Source organism: Watersipora subatra, chromosome 1, assembly GCF_963576615.1.
Source record: "Watersipora subatra chromosome 1, tzWatSuba1.1, whole genome shotgun sequence".
In the NCBI taxonomy this organism is placed as follows: Eukaryota; Metazoa; Bryozoa; class Gymnolaemata; order Cheilostomatida; family Watersiporidae; genus Watersipora; species Watersipora subatra.
The window spans coordinates 48,258,037-48,276,992 of record NC_088708.1 but is presented as its reverse complement, the minus strand read 5'-3'; the positions used below and the strand labels follow the sequence as shown (position 1 = coordinate 48,276,992).

General features: G+C 33.9%; 1 protein-coding gene across 1 annotated transcript; it reads left to right on the top strand.

Annotated features, from left to right (window-relative positions):
• Positions 1 to 2,850: 2,850 nt before the first annotated feature.
• Positions 2,851 to 18,857, top strand: LOC137407870 (transmembrane protein 145-like). Its single transcript, XM_068094253.1, has 10 exons — positions 2,851 to 2,982; positions 5,990 to 6,077; positions 6,214 to 6,285; positions 7,440 to 7,589; positions 9,951 to 10,123; positions 11,426 to 11,598; positions 11,780 to 11,900; positions 13,267 to 13,326; positions 14,417 to 14,598; positions 18,113 to 18,857. Exons 2-10 carry the CDS (start codon positions 6,017 to 6,019, stop codon positions 18,120 to 18,122), a joined length of 1,002 nt encoding a protein of 333 aa, XP_067950354.1. The 5' UTR covers positions 2,851 to 2,982; positions 5,990 to 6,016; the 3' UTR covers positions 18,123 to 18,857.
• The last annotated feature ends 99 nt before the right edge of the window (positions 18,858 to 18,956 follow it).

The following is an 18,956-nucleotide window of genomic DNA, read 5'->3' as shown; positions in this document are numbered from 1 at the left end:
TGATCAAATTACTATCTTTTTGTTGCCTCAAAAATTGTGTTCTGTAGTGATCTAAGTAAACCAGCAATAGAGCTTAAGTTATTGTCAATAATAGACAACGCAGCAATAATTACTAGTACTAAACAAGGTTTATTCTACAGTTGGAGACAGTGTTAGAGTTTGTCTTAGAATTGTGTTAGTAGATTGGAGCTGGCTTCATCCTTCATCAACAGCGTGGTTCTGCAATACTAGTAGCATTGCTGTGGTTCTGCAATACTAATAGCGGTGCTGTGGTTCTGCAATACTAGTAGCGGTGCTGTGGTTCTGCAATACTAGTAGCGGTGTTGTGGTTCTGCAATAGTAGTAGCGGTGCTGTGGTTCTGCAATACTAGTAGCAGTGCTGATGTTGTTAGCACCTGCTTGGTAGGTATGCAGTACCAAGGGAACTACTCCCTCGTTGGTTTTATTTGCTGCTTTCCCCAAACAATTCGCCTAGCTTTAGCCATGCTACCCTCAATGTACTTTTATGACTACTGTGTAATCAGTGTAAATTCTTATGGTGCTTTTGTAGAGTTGGGAATTTTTGACCAGGTTTTGCTTTTTATCGAAAGCCGGACGACTGCAGTTTGAGTTCTACTACCCTCGAGTAAGTATCTTGCACTATGCTCATGCGTCGTACTCATTGTCATTCTCAATTTTGCACAGTTTTGTGTAGAGTTATCTCCTCGTTGTTACTTATACATATAATAACCATCATGTTTCAATAATAGAAATACGACGAAGGTCCTAATGCAGCACAGAATATTCTCCTCTATCATGACATACAATGGCCAGAGGTCTACCCCTCACTACGTTCAAAAAAAGTAAGTTTTTGCCGTTACCTTTTGCATTTATGCCACACTGCGGGTAAAGTTATTTAATGAATGCTAGTAGCATTATAATTGCAGTGGTGAACAACTCCACAAATGTTAAATATGATAATTTATACTTTGTTACGTGGGGGAGCGCTGTCAGCAGCTGACATTTTCTAGGAATAATGTGTGGGTTACAAGCAGTCTGGCATAAGTTTAAATGAGGGTTTTGTGCTCAACACTGATTGTAAGCCTTCTCTATGTTGGTAGTATACCTCTGTCACAAATAATATGCATAGTACATGTACGAGGTAGTAGGGTTTCATAGATGGTGGGGTTTAGACACTGATGCAGCAATATATTCCTTATATTTATAGATGAACATGTGGGTTTATTGGTCTGGAACACAGGCTTTAGTTTTACCTTCAAGCTCTGTTGTCTGAATTACAGCTAATTAAAAATAAAATAGATTGTTATTCTTGTTTTATATATATATAAAATTATATATATAACATATATATATAAATTATATATATGTATATATATTGTTATTATTATTGTATGTATTTATGTGTTACTGTTTTTCCTATATCATTTTATTCCTAGCTGTTGTTCCTGTAGCATATTTTTATTTTAATTACCGATATATGTATTATTGTTAGTCCTATTGTATGTATTCTTGTTATTCCCATTATATGTATTGTTATTCTTATTATATGTACTAGATGAATCCCCGGTGGTGCACAGGTATTAAAAATGGTTATAAAACAGTGGCAGATAATGCATCTGCCTGCCACTTGCCATTAGACTGGCACATTGCCAATGGCTAAATTGAGTAGGATAGTAACTTACTAATAAGAGCCGTGAGAGTAAGCTTTAATCAAGCTGCGTAACGTGTAGTGGTATTTTTACCCAAATATTTACTCATATCGCCCAATCAATCTATCAATCTCGCGTGGCTCAATAGGTTAGCATGTCAACTGGTGAAAGGGAGGTTCCAAGATCAAATTTTCTCCGATACAGATTCTTCATTCTAATATTGCAATAGCTCTATCTGGACAAACCAAAACACACAGACACGAACTTTGTGAGATTTATATATATTGATTGCTATTCCTATTGTATGTATTATTCTTATTCTTTTTAAATGTTAAGCAATGTTGCAGGAACAAGTGAGCGCCCCAGCCCTGGTAAGATTTGTGTTATTTTATTTTCCTATATTTGTAGCCTCAACTCACTGCTTCAACTGGTGTTTCCGGGTGGTAATACAACTGCGTGTCAGTTTTTTTTGTAGCTTGCTCAGTTCCTTTGGGCTATGAAATTGTGTTTGCCAGAGGAGAATATTCCTAATATGATAGATGGCTCTTACTGCTTTGCATCTTTGATACAGTCAGAGATAAACTTCCTTAACTTGAATTCAGCTGTAGCTGTACACATACCATCATTCACGCTCATTTTCTTTATGAAATTGTGTTTTTGGGCTCAAATGGTAAAATCTGAGCAAGTTATACTCTTCAAGCGACCTTTGACCTAGTAAGTTGGCAAAGGAAGAAAATGCTTTCAATGGCATTCGAGCCAGTTCTGTCATTGTATTCCCAACATATACGTGCTGTTGAATTCTTGCTGTATAGCAAATGGCTTCTCTAATATTGTAAAAATGAATATTGTCTCCCAGTTATTAATTTCCTTTCTTATCCATGTTAGGCATATGTAGCTACTATATTGTACATAACTATAAGTTGGAGCTGTTATTATATGAAAACATATATTTATCTGTGAATAGTTGATTTGTTATGCAAGCAGACATCACTTTGGATAATCTAACGCATCAATTTAAATAACACTCACTAGCCTAAATTTAAACAATAATTGCTGCTTGAAATGGTACTCATGTACAACTTCTATACATACGTATAAGCGAACAGATTTTCCACTTTAATTGGTCATTTGGCAGACATGCTACGAGAAAGAATCTGTTTTGCTGCCGGAGAACAACCAGGTCATAAATCTAACGACACGCTATCGGTGGTCTGGCTGCAGCATTATTCAAATCAACGGAGAGGATTGGTATGAATGTAAAGGAGGAAGAACTTTTTCTTCCAAGAGAGAGAGATGGTGGTACATCGTCGTCGACAATTGCGCCACAACCCAGGTATCGTTATGCTTCTATTAGTTGCCTGATAATTGAACAAAAATAAAACCATGATTTCACCAGCTGAAGATCGTGAAAATAAAAATATGATCATGTAGAGAAACAAGTTACTCATACTGCTATTTAACACGCTAATAATATGGTCTACCATAGAATAATTCAGCGATATCATGGAAAAGGAACCAAGGAAAGAGGAAACCAAAGGGAGATAATTTCTGTTTATATTGATACGTTTGAGTTTATCCAATCACGGTAGGGTGTAATCTGAATGACTAGGCATGATTAGCTAATCACCCACTTCTGTTGACCCTTAATTCTATTGCCTGATCAATTTAACATTTTTATTATTGCTCTTTGGTTTTGCTAGTAGGACTATTGGACTAGTAAGACTATTGGACTAGTAGGACTATTGGACTAGTAGGACTATTGGACTAGTAGGACTATTGGACTAGTAGGACTATTGAACTAGTAGGACTATTGGACTAGTAGGACTATTGGACTAGTAGGACTATTGAACTAGTAGGACTATTGGACTAGTAGGACTATTGGACTAGTAAGACTATTGAACTAGTAGGACTATTGGACTAGTAGGACTATTGAACTAGTAGGACTATTGGACTAGTAGGACTATTGGACTAGTAGGACTATTGGACTAGTAGGACTATTGGACTAGTAGGACTATTGAACTAGTAGGACTATTGGACTAGTAGGACTATTGGACTAGTAGGACTATTGAACTAGTAGGACTATTGGACTAGTAGGACTATTGGACTAGTAGGACTATTGGACTAGTAGGACTACTGGACTAGTAGGACTATTGGACTAGTAGGACTATTGGACTAGTAGGACTATTGGACTAGTAGGACTATTGGACTAGTAGGACTATTGGACTAGTAGGACTATTGAACTAGTAGGACTATTGGACTAGTAGGATTACTGGACTAGTAGGACTATTGGACTAGTAGGACTATTGGACTAGTAGGACTATTGGACTAGTAGGACTATTGGACTAGTAGGACTATTGGACTAGTAGGACTATTGGTGTTACATTCAACATGCTAACAAGCATTCTTATACAGCTAATCCTCTACTTCATCTACAAAGTTTTCTAACACCGATTTATAATTTGAACTACTGGCTACGGCTGTACACACAGAGTATTTCTAACATACAATCTTCAAAGTTTATATCAAGATTTTAAAGTTTTGTGAGTGAAGGTGAAAATGCCATTAAAAATCCAAAGTAAAATAAAAAAAAAATGCGATAATAATAAAACGCTGTAAATTCAATTAGTTTAACCGTTGCTAGCTATGACTCCGAGCGTATGCATACTTCACGTCTCTTTCTGATTAGGTAACATTAAAATATTTTTTATTGATGCTAATTTGGTTACATTAGCTTCATAAAATATAATTTGATATATTACATTTAGCTTTTTTATGTGGTTTCATATAATGCACTCGTTTTCTTGCTACACATACATGCTTGAAGTACTTATTAGAGTCTGGTAGGTGTAGGGCTGTCACAAAAATTAGTCATTAGTCAAATTAAGTAAGTAATTTGACTAATTAAGTAAGTCAATTACATTGACTTACTTAAGTAATAAAAATTGACTTATCAAGTAAGTAAAACAAGTAAAGACTTACTTATATTACTTATTTAACTAGTAAGTAAAATAAGTAAAGACTTACTTATTTTACTTACTAGTTAAATAAGTAAGTCAGAAGTTTAACAAAATTACTTAAATTTTGTCTTATTTAGACAAAATTTAGTAAAGCTTGTAACTTACATAATTAGTAAGTAATAAGACTTACTTTAATAGTCAAATACTTATCCAGTATTTTTATAAGAGTACCTACTTTAGCAAACTACAGTTATAACTTATAAAGCAGGTATTTGAATAGCGCAACAATGTATGTAGAGGGTTGGCTAGAATTAGTGCTAGACAACTATAAAGACACCAGACACATTTTTTCCGACTCAAATTGTGTAAATTACTAAAATTTATTTGTTTACTCAGGTTATTATGTCTGTTTGTACATGTATAGAGTCTTGAGTAGGCGAGTCTAGGTTGGCACGCTACAGTCTTAACTTAGTTGAAACTGACATATATATTACTTTCTCAACCCATGTTTGTTCACAGTGTTTGAATAAACTCGGCTTATGTCAAGGTTAGTTAGTTATTACTAAAACATGTTAGCTCTTACTTTGCATACAGATGTCGCATGATTGTAAGGAATATCATTGGCTGGTCCTAGACAGACCCATACACTAATATGTCATAGCATTCCTTGGCTTTGAAGATACCTCCATACTTGAAGCAGGTTTTTATGCAATCACAAGAGATCATACAAGTCAAAATGTATGAATTCTGAAGTTATTTGTAGCTAAAAGTTTAGCAGTGATTAGTTTTAAAAGTTTTGGTTTCAGCTTAAAATTTTCTTCATTAGAACTAATTGACATCAATGGCCATAGCAAAACTTTAGAGAAATAGATATAGCTTGAGCCAGTTGTAATCTATTAAGGTTACTATCTCCATATATCAAAGGGTCCTTTAAATGATCCTACAATGTACTAATATACCTGGGGGAGTCGCTACTGTACCTGGTTCTTTTAGGCATGAGGCTAGGAATATTTTAGTAAAACGGAAGAGGTATGATATCTTTACTAAAACTCCTTATTGACCATTTTTCCGCTTTGGGAAGCTCGTTCAAGTATGAACAAGCAACCAATCATGTTTTGACAGCATTTTTGGTTGGCGCAGGTAGCCTCCGTCTGGCAAAAAAACACACGAGAGGTTTTTCTTTGAATGAACCGATCAGGTTGCGAGACTCAGCAAGAGTCTCGCAACCTGATCGGTTACCCAATGTTTGTCTGCTAGACAACAGTGAGTGGAGCTATGCAAGGCTCCTTCATACTCACTGGAAGACTCCCAAAATGCTCAAAAACTCGCTTGTGTATTTATACCGTTACAGTGTGCCCTAGACTACGGATGTTCTTGTTTCAGGGCCTCTTCCTCAACTACAATATAACAATGACCAATGATTTGGATGAGAATAATTTCTTCTTTAAGCACTATTCTGCAGACGAGTTCTGTAAGTATATATTTTCATTGATGCAATAAATATTACTTTCAATCGATTATCACAGACCGGTAATGTTTATAATTTTCAAAGCATTCCTTTGTCATGGTTAATGGCGAGTGGCACACCCAGATTTTATGTGTTGCAGACATCCTGCAGGAGACGATAGCTTTCTTCTTAGCTTACATGTTTCTTCTCTGCCTCTCACTCTACGTCGCATGTAAGTACCTGACTTCTCTTCTAGAGGCGCACTTCTCACATTGAGTAGTTATCTCCCCTGATTTTTACTAAATTATTTTTGTAACCAACGTGCCTCCATGGACCTGTGTTATCTATTTACTTCCACTGTTTATAAAAATTCAAAATGACAGCTACAATTTTTTATTTGTATAATAGTTGTTTGGTCACAGTTTATAATCTAAATCACATCATAAAAGATAATAATTATTTATTTACGTATAAGCTTAGTACGGAAACAGAGGTTTCTGAGTATCTAAACTAAAATATGGCATTTAGCTATGATTCTATCAAATCATGATGTCGCAACTCCTATAAATGTGGTAATTAAATATTCTTTGATTATGCTATCTGTTCAAATTTCACAAATGTGGTACGCATGACTAATACAAGTTCCATAGTGGTGCGAATGTTGATTAGCAAAAATTACATATAATGGTATTGGACGAGCACTGGTTTATAAAGGCATAGTAATCAAACTAGAAAACATGGATCTGCCAAAATTTACTAGCAGTTTTGTTTATACTAAAAAGAAAAATCATCTGAATATTTGAATAGCAACTCAAAGATACAATATAGGTAGTTACTTCATTACAAGAGACCCAGCAGTTTTCAAGTAGTCCACTTTTGTGAGTGAAATTAATTACTATCTATAATAGTTTTTTGTTTGTTTTGTACAGTTTGTTATAATAATTAAGGTGAGTTGAAATGAACATTCATTAGTTTTTAGCGTATACACGAAGCAATCTAAAATAACAGAGAAGTTTATAAAAATTAACAACTATAGCAAGTTAACATGTAAGTGTAGTATTGCGGTTGCACACATGTAGACTATTTCATTTGTCATTGCTTGTACCAAATTTCTAATCGTCAACTCACTAAAATTATGAAACATAGTTTTTGGCAAAAATGTTCATTTATTTTCTTAAAACTGAAATGAAAACAAATATTTTTTTTAATTTTATTACCAATTTGCATCTTTTGAGTTCCTATAATGTTGGTACCGCTGATGAAATGCTTAGCATTCAGAGTATTCTAGTACTTACTGTTGATATGCTAGAAACTCATTTCTAATTTGGAGTTATTCTCTCTATTGATAATTGAGTTTGTCTATAGTAATACGAAGTCATATTTTAGATTCTCTGCACATTCGCCAACTCTACCATACGACATTCAAGTTGTACCTGGCTTCACTCTGCGTAGAGTACCTTGCCCTCATAGCCCAGCTAATCTATTGGGTTGATTACGGCTATTCAGGCATCCCCATTGCTAATTGGAAGAATCTGGGTACAAATTATACTTTAAATAATCCATAATTGGCTGCTTTAAGGCTGTTTCACACTATATCATAGTAAATAATCGCTGAGAGCACAACTCCTACATATCTTAGTATGTCGGCATTAATCCCACTAAACCTTAGTGATGCTCTCTGATAACAATGTTTATACTATCACAAACCCATCTGAGTTCACATCAGCGAATAGTCCACGGCATTGCGTTTTCATTGCATGGAGTCATGAAAATGAATAAATACTAGTCCCGCAGCAACAGTTTTGAAAGAAAGTATAGATCAATCAATCGGCAACAGCTAATCACTATCTTCGAAGTGGTGCATATCGCACAGGCTGTCATAGATGCACAGTGGACTATCAAGAAAGTTTGACATCAGCAATCTTTCCCGACATATCTGCGTTATCTCGACGATGTAATCGGTTTACAGGGCACATAGTCGATAAATAATTGCTGAGAGCACAACTCCTGCATATGGCGATATAACGTGAACTAACCTGTCTTGACAAACTGTTGTTTTTGCGAAGTTGTCTCCCATCGAGCGAGCGAGCAACACAACAGCTTGTCACAAGTCGTACTGCACCTGATGCATCAGCTGCACTGAAAGGGAGTTGTTCTCTTCCGTCTATGCGGCTTGGTTGCGATGTTATGTCGGTCGCTCCATTGGTAATCATAACAGATTTCGCACACAAATTTATGTAGAAAAAATAGGATTACAACGTTTAACCAGCGACCAGTCTCTGCGGTAAACTTTAGTAGAACTTGAGAATTTAGGCAACAACAGCGACTAAACATGTCGTTATTTGTGCGCTCAGTCAGTGTAATTTCTATATTTGTATCAGTCAGTTTTATTTGTTCTTATGGATTTTATTTTCAATTTATTTTATTCTTAAGTTCTACTAAAGTTTACCGCAGAGACTGGTCGCTGGTTAAACGTTGTAATCCTATTTTTTTCTACATAAAATTGTGCGCGAAATCCGCTATGATTACCAATGGAGCTACTGACATAACATAGCAACCAAGCCGCATAGACGGAAGAGAACAACTCCCTATAAGTGCAGCTGATGCATCAGGTGCAGTACGTCTTGTGACAAGCTGTTGTGTTGCTCGCCCGCTCGACGGGGGACAACTCTGCAAAAACAACAGTTTGTCAAGACAGGCTAAGCGTGAACCAACCTTTAGTAGTAAAGTACATAGGAGACAAACTGAGCAGTTTTGTAGATGAAAAAACAGTGAATTATTTTTTGGTTTTTGACAAGTCAGAACAAGTTGCTTTTATAGTAGTTAATGGTTAAGTTTAGACTTGTCCCATATGTAGAGAGAGTTAATGTATTGATCTTCAAGTACCTGTTATTAATTGCTATGTTTTCAGACCAACACAAAGAACACTAACATATTTTTGTTATATTCCATGCGTACTTTATATACTAGTGGAATGCTGAAGATGGTTGCATCTGAAAACTTGCCAGTTCTCCAAGTGTTTATACAATTGTTAATACTAAAAACAGAATTACTGATAAACTTGCTTCAGGACATTTTCTTCCGGTGTGTTCTGTTTAGTAACGTCACTTGTTGCCAGAGCTTTTGCTATTAAGCCATTTTATAAGTTGTACAGATGTACCTTGTTAGAGTTGTTGATATTTGACAAAGAGTATTGCTATATTTATATTTTAAAATTAATTAATATTAATATATTATAAAACATAAGAATATATATTTATACTTTATAATATTTAATATATATTATAAAATATATATAATATATATTATTTAATTTTATATATTTTATAATAAGCTGAACATCAACCATTTTACTCGGTGCAATAATAGAATACAAAAGTATCAGTTGTTGAGGAAGATAAGTACTGCCTAATAATGTCTATTTATGGTTGTGACCACAACTATTAGGAAGTTGTCACACTATTTCTCATAGCATATTTTCCATAGTATTAATCAATAACATATACTAGAAGTCAGCCTTATCTACCTGTATAAACAGTATATAAACATGGTTACAACATTTGTTTATCTATTAGCTAATTTTAGCTTAAGAACTACTTAATCCTCAGATTGTAGCCTCAGCTCCAACTGCTAGTAGACTATAATTTGAGTACTTTTCAAGTCTGAGCTCTGCTACAAACTTGAAAATTGCTACTAACTGTGCGTACCCAAGACATCGTCTATTTGGCAGTTATGGAAACAAGCTTGTAAGTCATATAAAAAAATGTTTTAGTATTGCAAGTTTCTACACAATTAATTGTAGTCCTTTGTCATTGTTTTAAACATGGAATATTCACATATTCACAACTATGGCTCGAATATTACCAGTTTTAATAAACAGATTTGTTGTTGTTTCAGGTCGGTTTCTAGACTTCGCTAGTCAAGTCATATTTGTAATTCTACTCATACTAATGGGGAAAGGCTACACTATCACTCGGGGCAGGATAAGCGTCGGAGGGACAATTAAAATCATCGTCTTTTCGATTGTCTTTATCTGTGTTACAATCGCCATGATAATCTGGGAGATTGTGGTAAGTATAAGTTGGATCAGTTTTTTGTGTCTTCCTGTCTTAGTTGAATATTGAACACACGTGGCGTGAGCTTACACGATGATAGTCCGATGGTTTGCTGACAAGAAAAAACAGGTTTTTATAGTCATGTCTTGGTTGACATACGATTGAAGCGTACTCGATGGGATTTTGAAAAATTGGTATAAGCTAAATAAATCACCTCACTACGCTCATACACACATGTATATGATGTACTGTTAGCAAATATGGATTTACATAGACCTGCGTGATCCGTTTATTCATCTCCATGCTGTGTTTAGTTGGCCAAGCAAAACTAGTGCTATTTCTATATTTCTATTAGTTTGGAGGATTTTTGTTAAGAGAATCAGTTGTAACTCTCAATACTTTTAGTTCCGTGTAGGTAAATGACTCCCTTGTAACTCTTAAAACTGTTAATTCTGTGTAGGTATGTGACTCCCTTTTAACTCTTGATACATTTAGTTCTGTGTAGGTAAATGGCTCTTTTGTAACTCTCAATACTTTTAGTGCTGTGTAGGTAAGTGCCCTGTTTATTTCGAAGTACTGATGACTTCTTTACAAAAAAGTTATTTTTCCTAGTTTTTAAATTCCATGAAAGATTACATTTTATTCATCAATGTGCAGTTGTGAACTTCTTGTTTTAAGGAGTTAATTTATTTAGGCGTAAGTCAATTATGTGTCAAGTTATTACATAACACCCAACTCTATTGATGCCTTACCTTGCTCAGCTATTATGATAGCAATATCATTATGATTAGATAAAATCAAAAAAAAATGAAATGAATAACCAGAAACTAATTTATCTTATTTAATGTGAACTCTTTCTTTTCATTACTCAAGCAGTCTTTTGAGGCAATCTTCGCTGTTAAAATCAGCGAGAAGCATGTATATCGTACTAATTATTTAAAAGCTATATCTAAATTTACACTTCTGGCAGCGGCAGGATCTGGAAACCCAGAGAAGCTGATCATTTGTTTCTACAAAAGCATCGCATTTATAAGAAAAGACATTCAGAGTTGAAATAACAAATTTAATAGATACGTCATAAATATTGATCCTCTTATGAAAAGTGATGTCATCTATCTATGCTGTTTATTCGATTTTGTGAACTAAATTGTTAAAATACAAATGTAAATAAATTTTAGTAATAAATGTAAGGAACTGCAAGGTTTTGCTGATCAGATCCAAAAAATCTCTTAGGTGCTTATCTGACAAACTCTTTCTAAAATGTTAGTACAAGTAACCATGAGCCATATTGTCACTTCTTCAACTGTTCTGTTGCAGTCGTTTGATCCAGCCTTAGTGCTCTACCTTTATGACAGCCTACCAGGTTACGCACTCATTGGTGTGAGGATCCTTAGCTGGATCTGGTTTCTTTACGGCATTGGCTTCACTTTGAAACACTTTCCAGAAAAAATGAGCTTCTACGTTCCATTTCTTATAGTATACACTGTATGGTGAGTCATTGTGTTAGTTATACTATACACTGTATGGTGAGTCATTCTGTTAGTTATAATATGCACTGTATGGTGAGTCATTGTGTTAGTTATAATATACACTGTATGGTGAGTCATTGTGTTAGTTATAATAATATACACTGTTTAGAAATATATTATGAAAAAGTTCAATATATTGTAGGTTTTGGTTTGGAAACACCGTTGCTCTAATAGCCATTGACACCATTCCAGTCTGGATCAAGGAAAAGGTTGTTCAAGGTTGCATGCTGTTCGTTACGTTTTTCGGCCATCTTGTATTCCTAGTAAGTCGCATTGATAGCTTTTATTCGTTCAATAATAAATAGTTATGTAGGTCAGGGTCACGTACTAGTGTATTTGATATTACTTTTCACAAACCTTGTACAGCTTGTATGTTTTTCTATTAAATTACATGTGACTTTTTGATGGTTGTAGCCAATTGAAAATTCATATGTACATATTGTAAAGTACACGTCTGTCTGGCAACAAATACAGTATCTGTAGGGCTTAGATTCACGAAGTGGAAGATAAAGCTTATGGATTGGATTTCATTGAATATATTTAACAGCAGTAGTTCTATTTACCTGTAACTATATAGTGTTATGTAACAAATCACAAACACAGTATACAATTAGTAAAAATATAACATTAAGCAAAAAATAAATACCGTTAAATAGTGGATTAAATAAAAAAATAAATAAAAGCCTAATTTTTACATATTAAGGTATGATGAGGCCCACATGCGCAGTAGCACTGCAACTAGTTGAGGCCCTGGGCTCGCAGAAATTGGCATAACTCGGCAGTGGAGACAACATTGCCAAGTTACTGCAATGTCATTCGCAGTTAATATCCAGTGAATGACTAAACCACTGAATTCCTGAGAATAAACATATGAACATATTATATTTATTGTCTACTTTTCTTCCAAATCCAGTTTGTTGTGTTTTGGCAAACTTTTCACAAGATATTTACAAGCTTTGATCAATCGTAGCATGGTAAGGTTCATCATTTCCAGCTAATATCAGTAACTCTATTTGTCTTAATTATGTTTTTTGTTAGTAGCAAAAAATGTGCAATTGCATTACATTATGATGCTATTATTTTGATGTGTATGATATAGTATAGTATATAATAATATAATATGTATAGTATATAATAATATAATGTGTATAATATAGTATAGTATATAATAATATAATATGTATAGTATATAATAATATAATGTGTAAAATAGAGTATAGTATATAATAATATAATGTGTATAATATAGTATATAATAATATAATAGGTGTAATATAGTATAGTATATAATAATATAATAGGTGTAATATAGTATAGTATATAATAATATAATGTGTATAATATAGTATAATATATAATAATATAATAGGTGTAATATAGTATAGTATATAATAATATAATGTGTATAGTATAGTATATAATAATATAATATGTATAATATAGTATATAATAATATAATGTGTATAATATAGAATAGTATATAATAATATACAATGTATAGTATATAATAATATAATATGTATAGTATATAATAATATAATGTGTATAATATATTTTATAATAATATAAAGTGTCTAGTTGTCAAAGAGTTTATTCAGCGCATGATTATCTGGTTCTTTAACCTTGTAGATTCTCACCTGGCCAACTATGGCTAACAAGACCTTTCCTTATCATATAAAAACAACACAAGTAAGTATGACGATTATTTCTTGGACACATTATATGCGAATGCCGAGACTTATATTTACACCTAGCTCTAGCACAAGTCTATGGCTCTAGCACAAGTCTATGGCTCTAGCTCAAGTGTATGGCTCTAGCTCAAGTCTATGAGCCACTTGCTACGACACCAGTCAGAGTGACACAAACTCCATACAGTAGGTTGATAAAAATATAACCGTGAACAGGATCGTGCCAGCAAAAAACCGACATAGATTAAATTGACACGATTTAAAACTTCGATCCTGTGGGTTCATAATGCCCATGGTAGAACGTTGGCCCTGAAAAATTCAACTGATCATTGCCAAAAAGTAACCGTTGTGTCGCAAAACCCTAAATGTAACACACTACCATACTCGTGATTTTGCAGGCGCACTGAAAGATATTCCCAGTAATAAAATGTCTCAATAGACCCTTGAACTGACAATGTCTCAAGTCTGCCATCAATTAGTACCAATTAGTACCAATACTAACACAGCTTTCACATGACTACCGACAGCAATTACTTTTATGTCTATAAATGTACAGATAAAGGCATCATGGATGTCAACATCAGAAAGTGCTGGAAAACAATTGGCAACATAAAACCTTAGCAGAAAGATAAGTCAAATTCTGATTGTAGACAAAGAAAAGTTCATTAGTACAACATTAGTACAATTCGAATGTTTTTGTAAAAGTACGCGTAATAAGGAAAATATACTAGTCGTAACATGTGTTCTGAAAAAGTAATTTTTCAGTTTTATGGAAACAACTAGCTTCAAAGAAAGGTTTGAACATAATTGGTTGGTTGGTGTCTAACTGGTCAACTAAAAAGTAAGTACAACTGAAATCCTACCAGCAAAATTCAGACACTTAAAACTGTCAACTTCAGGGTCAGTCAATCTAGTTAAGACCAGCCTTCTATACCTGCGAGGCATGTCAACACTGAGGCGTGTCAATACCTGCGAGGCATGTCAACCCCTGCAAGACATGTTAACTTTTACCTTGTATAATTTTACAAATAAAAAATATTTCGCTTTCATCGAAAGAGTTTTTCATTAATTCACTGGTTTATCTTGTACAGGTTGGAGCAATGGATCCGCAGCCTAGAACCACTGGCCCAGGAGTTGCTATTGAGACCGGCATGGGTGGTGGTGCCTATACCCCGAATGGTGTTCAAGTACCATTTGAACCAGATGGTGAAAAACGCTTTATTGAAATGTTCACCACTGATAGAAGCTCCAACTCAGTTCACACAGCCAGCCGGTATGCCAACTAGTCAGTGTTAAAGATCACCCTGCACAACATTTTAGTAGATTTTATGAGAAATTATTAGTTTTTTTCTATCATTTCCGATTGTTTTTGATGTTTAAGGTGATCTGACTGCCAAGATCTTTCAAGATTTGAATCGAGGAAAAACGCATGCAAAATGATGTCACTCGTTGCTATCAATCGTATTGGCTTTTCAGTTTAAATTGAAGCGTTATGCGCTTCTATTCTATCGCGTCTCTATTCTGTCGGTCTCTTTGCAACTATAGATATCATAATCGCACTTTCACTGGATCTGAGTGTGTTAAGCACGGTTAAGTTTTGTCAATTTTAATCTTGAAACATCCTGTCAGTCAGAACACTTGAAATTTCAAAAACAATCGCAAATGATAGAAAAATATCAATACTTCGATAAAACCTACTAAAATCAAGTTCATTCTTAATATTACAGTGTACCACAAGTGTGGTCTAATTCTATACCAGTGACACTCTCCCTTTTGGCAATTCTAGATGTTCATAAGATAGCTGCTCTGCAGTGGTATTAAACTGGTTTCAATTTGTGAAAACTTCTGTTATTATTATTTACTTTATTCATGATTAATAACAGTAATGAAGACCTCAACGGAAGAATGATCAATGTCAAAATTGTTCAAACTGGAGCTATAGCAATATATTACAAACTTGGACTTGATCAGTTTTGCAAAGAGCAAGTTTAAGTAGGGATATCCCTAGACCTGGATCATTTTTGCTGAAAGTTTGTCACAGAGACTAAACTTTGTGGCCAGAACTATCTAATGGAAGATAAACCTAGTATTTTGAGAAAATGTGACATTGATCATTTTTTCGTTGAGATCTTCAATTGTTTTTGGGTTCAGTGACAAGTTTGGATTATAACTCCGGAAGGGTAGATATATTCCCAACTGTAAATATTGGTCACCATTTGCACAAGTCTAAGCTATTCTGAAAGTCTGAGAAAGTCCAGAGTTAATACATTTAGTCTACCCAAGACAAATATTGCATAATATATTATAAAATGAAAACTGATAGGATAGTTATGAATAAAACGACTTCCAATTGACTGCGCCTCTCCCTGACAGCACTTTCATATTATAATATATAGTCGATATAATGACATTCAAAATTATTCATGCTAGTTTTGTGAAAATAACGCAAATGCTTGGAAATAAAACAATAAATCGTAACAAAAGTCGGTCTACATATTGGCAATAATCCGTTTGGAATAACCGTGTGTCCTAAGTAACTTTGTAGCAAGCGACAGTTCAAACTTTAGGGAAATTTCCATTAACCATCGACTGAATATTCAAACAGGTGTTAGTTTGGGCTGAGCGGTCACGCAGTCATAAAATACAACCTAGTCATAAAGTTGCCTGCTTTTTACATTGTGAGGTATTAGAATGAAGGGAAAGACAATTCTTAATTTTGGGTTTTATAGATCACGATTATCCATAACGAGGTGAACATTCTGCATTGCCCATGTAATAAAAAAGTCTTTGGACAGAAAATTTATTTTTATTTAACATATACAACATTTATCATTCTAACTTTTAAACTTCATATCATGAGAAAAGTGTTTTTTGTGCAGCTCAAATAAATTAGGGGAAAAATAAAACAACTGTAAAAGTTTTCAAACTTTTTTAAATAACTATAACTTTTAAATTTCATATCATGAAAAAAGTGTTTTGTTGACATAAATTAAGAGGAAAAATAAAACTGTAAAAGTATTTAAATGTAAATGTAAAATCATAAGCAAGTAGTGGCTAAATATAGTCTGTTTTGCTACGATTACAGTGAAAATTATTTGGTATACGATTATATGATTTTAGTTCATTTTAATGTTTGCATGCCAATTTTTGCATGCCAGTGTTGGCATGTGAAAATATCGTAGGTTATAAGCATACATAGAGTGGTATAGAAACTCATAGTAATTATCTAATGCAATCACCTCCTGGTAGAAATTATCATCAGTGAAAAGTAGTAACAAAACAATATGTTAATCTTAGTAACTATAGGTACCTACAATGACTTTAGTGCATTTTGTGATTAAGATCTGCAACATAATATAACATTGCAATGTACTAGGTGGAGAGTTGTTACCTTCGAGACAGACGTGTAGCATAAGCGCTGAATCTCATTTAAATTAATTTAGTTTACTAAACACATACTTGAAACAAGTTTTAGTATGTATTTTAGTAAATTTCAAACGTATAACTAAAATTTTACCATTTCTCTATTTGCGAATCCGTTTTTACCATAACGGTTACCGCTGAACTCGCCATGGCGAGCAAGGTATATCTCTTAATAGCTTATATAATCAGTACACAAATCACCAAATCTTAATTTTGAGAGAAATTATTGTTAATATCGTGTGGCAGAAAAAATTTGTTTAACAAAAAGCATCGTGTTTCTTAGAGTTAGGCGAAAAACATTTTATAACAGGGGCATCGTAACGCATGAGCATAATGCTCAAATAATACTTCATTTAGTGTGTGCATACGCTATACGGTATATGATAGTGTAGACTTGTATAGCTCAAAGGTAGAGCGTGTAGATTTTAAACTTGCGGTGGCAGTCTTCGTGAGTCCGAGTCCAACAGAATGCAGAATTGACAGACTAACAGATATCCAAACAGACGACAGACTTTAAGAAATATGTACATATATACCATAAAACCTCTAATTGAACGCCACCTCTATTTGAACACTTCTATTTGACCGCCACTGTAGGGGAAGGGTTGAAAAAAAGCACCATGGTGTTCAATTCGAGGTTTTATGGTATGTACCGTATATATATATATCTATATATATATATATATATATATATATACACCACTACATCTAGGAAAATGAGCATAGTGTGCACCAGACCCTATAAGTTGTAGCCAATTAAAATGCAATGTTTTTCATTAGCCCTGTAAAATATAGCACATCTTTTTATATACATCGACCTCTTTAGCTTTAGGACTTCATAAAGCACCATCCCCCATTCATATGTCTATATAATAGCATTCTCTGTATCTGCTACAAAGTTACATACCTGGTCAATATAGAAGGTTAACTTTGATTTGGGCAGCTTAGTGCAATCACCTTCCCGTCTTCATGATTGAAAGAATTTTCGTGGTTGAACTTTATTTTAAGAACAGTAGTATGCACACTCTTCAACACAAGAGAAGAGGATAAGTGCAGATAGATCATATGCCAAGAAGGAATAAGATTTGTCATATAAATGAGATTATATATACTATATATTATATATACTATATAGGCCTATTGATTTTTTATTATTGTTATACAGGCAAACCTTTTGTAAATATTTTAGAATTACATTTTTGGTGATTGACCATGATCAGTCATATATTAAAATAATTGAATATAGGTTTAAGTTATTAGCCAAGATACTTTTATCTTATGAAATATTCATCCCTGAAATCTCAGAAGGGATGATCGTATGTAGTAAACATCACTTACAGTTGCTTTGTTTTTGAACATTTTAGTAAGGACTAAGTCGACTTACAGTTATGATATACACATCTTGTGCTCATCCGGTGTCTACATGAAGCTCTCATCAGACAGCTCAGCTGCTATGACTGTTGATCTACTCAGCCCTGCGGTAAATCTCTGACTCGAGGAATTCTCTGACGTAATATTTACAACTGTTCATGCAAGAGTACAAACTAGCGGTCTTTTCTTTTATTTCCTGTTTGGCTTCAAAACCTGTATTATTAAAACAAAGCCACTCCTGAGCTTCTACTAGTGCAGCATATGAAATAACTCAAAGAGAAGGCATATTGTTGTGGTTTTTAGTCATGGGATGGGTTATAAATAATGCTTTGTTTGCATCTACTGAATTTTTGATACATATTTCTGTCAAGGTGTTGGCTGTATATTACATGAAAATTGCCTAATATTAAAACATAGCAAGTACAACAGTCCATTTACATGTTGACATCCTGTAAAACCTCTATGACATGTGTTAAACTCAACAACAGAAATTAAGCCACATCTTCCTAGCTAGCCTTACGTGGCTAAGCTTTTCATATCATAATAAGTTTATTTATCATGTAGAATCATCATACTTACATAAGATATTGCCTTACGTATTTGTATTATGTTTGTGGAGTATTAATTATTTTTGCCTCCATTGACAACCATTTATTATTGTGATTTTATTCAAATATTTTGTACTTAAATTTTTGTGTAGTTATAATACAGTTAGGTTTGATTCTTTGGTGTCAGCTGGCTGCTTTGATTAATATGCAAATATAATGCAATGATTATTTAATGATTGTATTTTGTACAGACAACCCACAGTTTGAACTAGGCCTGTTACAGACTTTC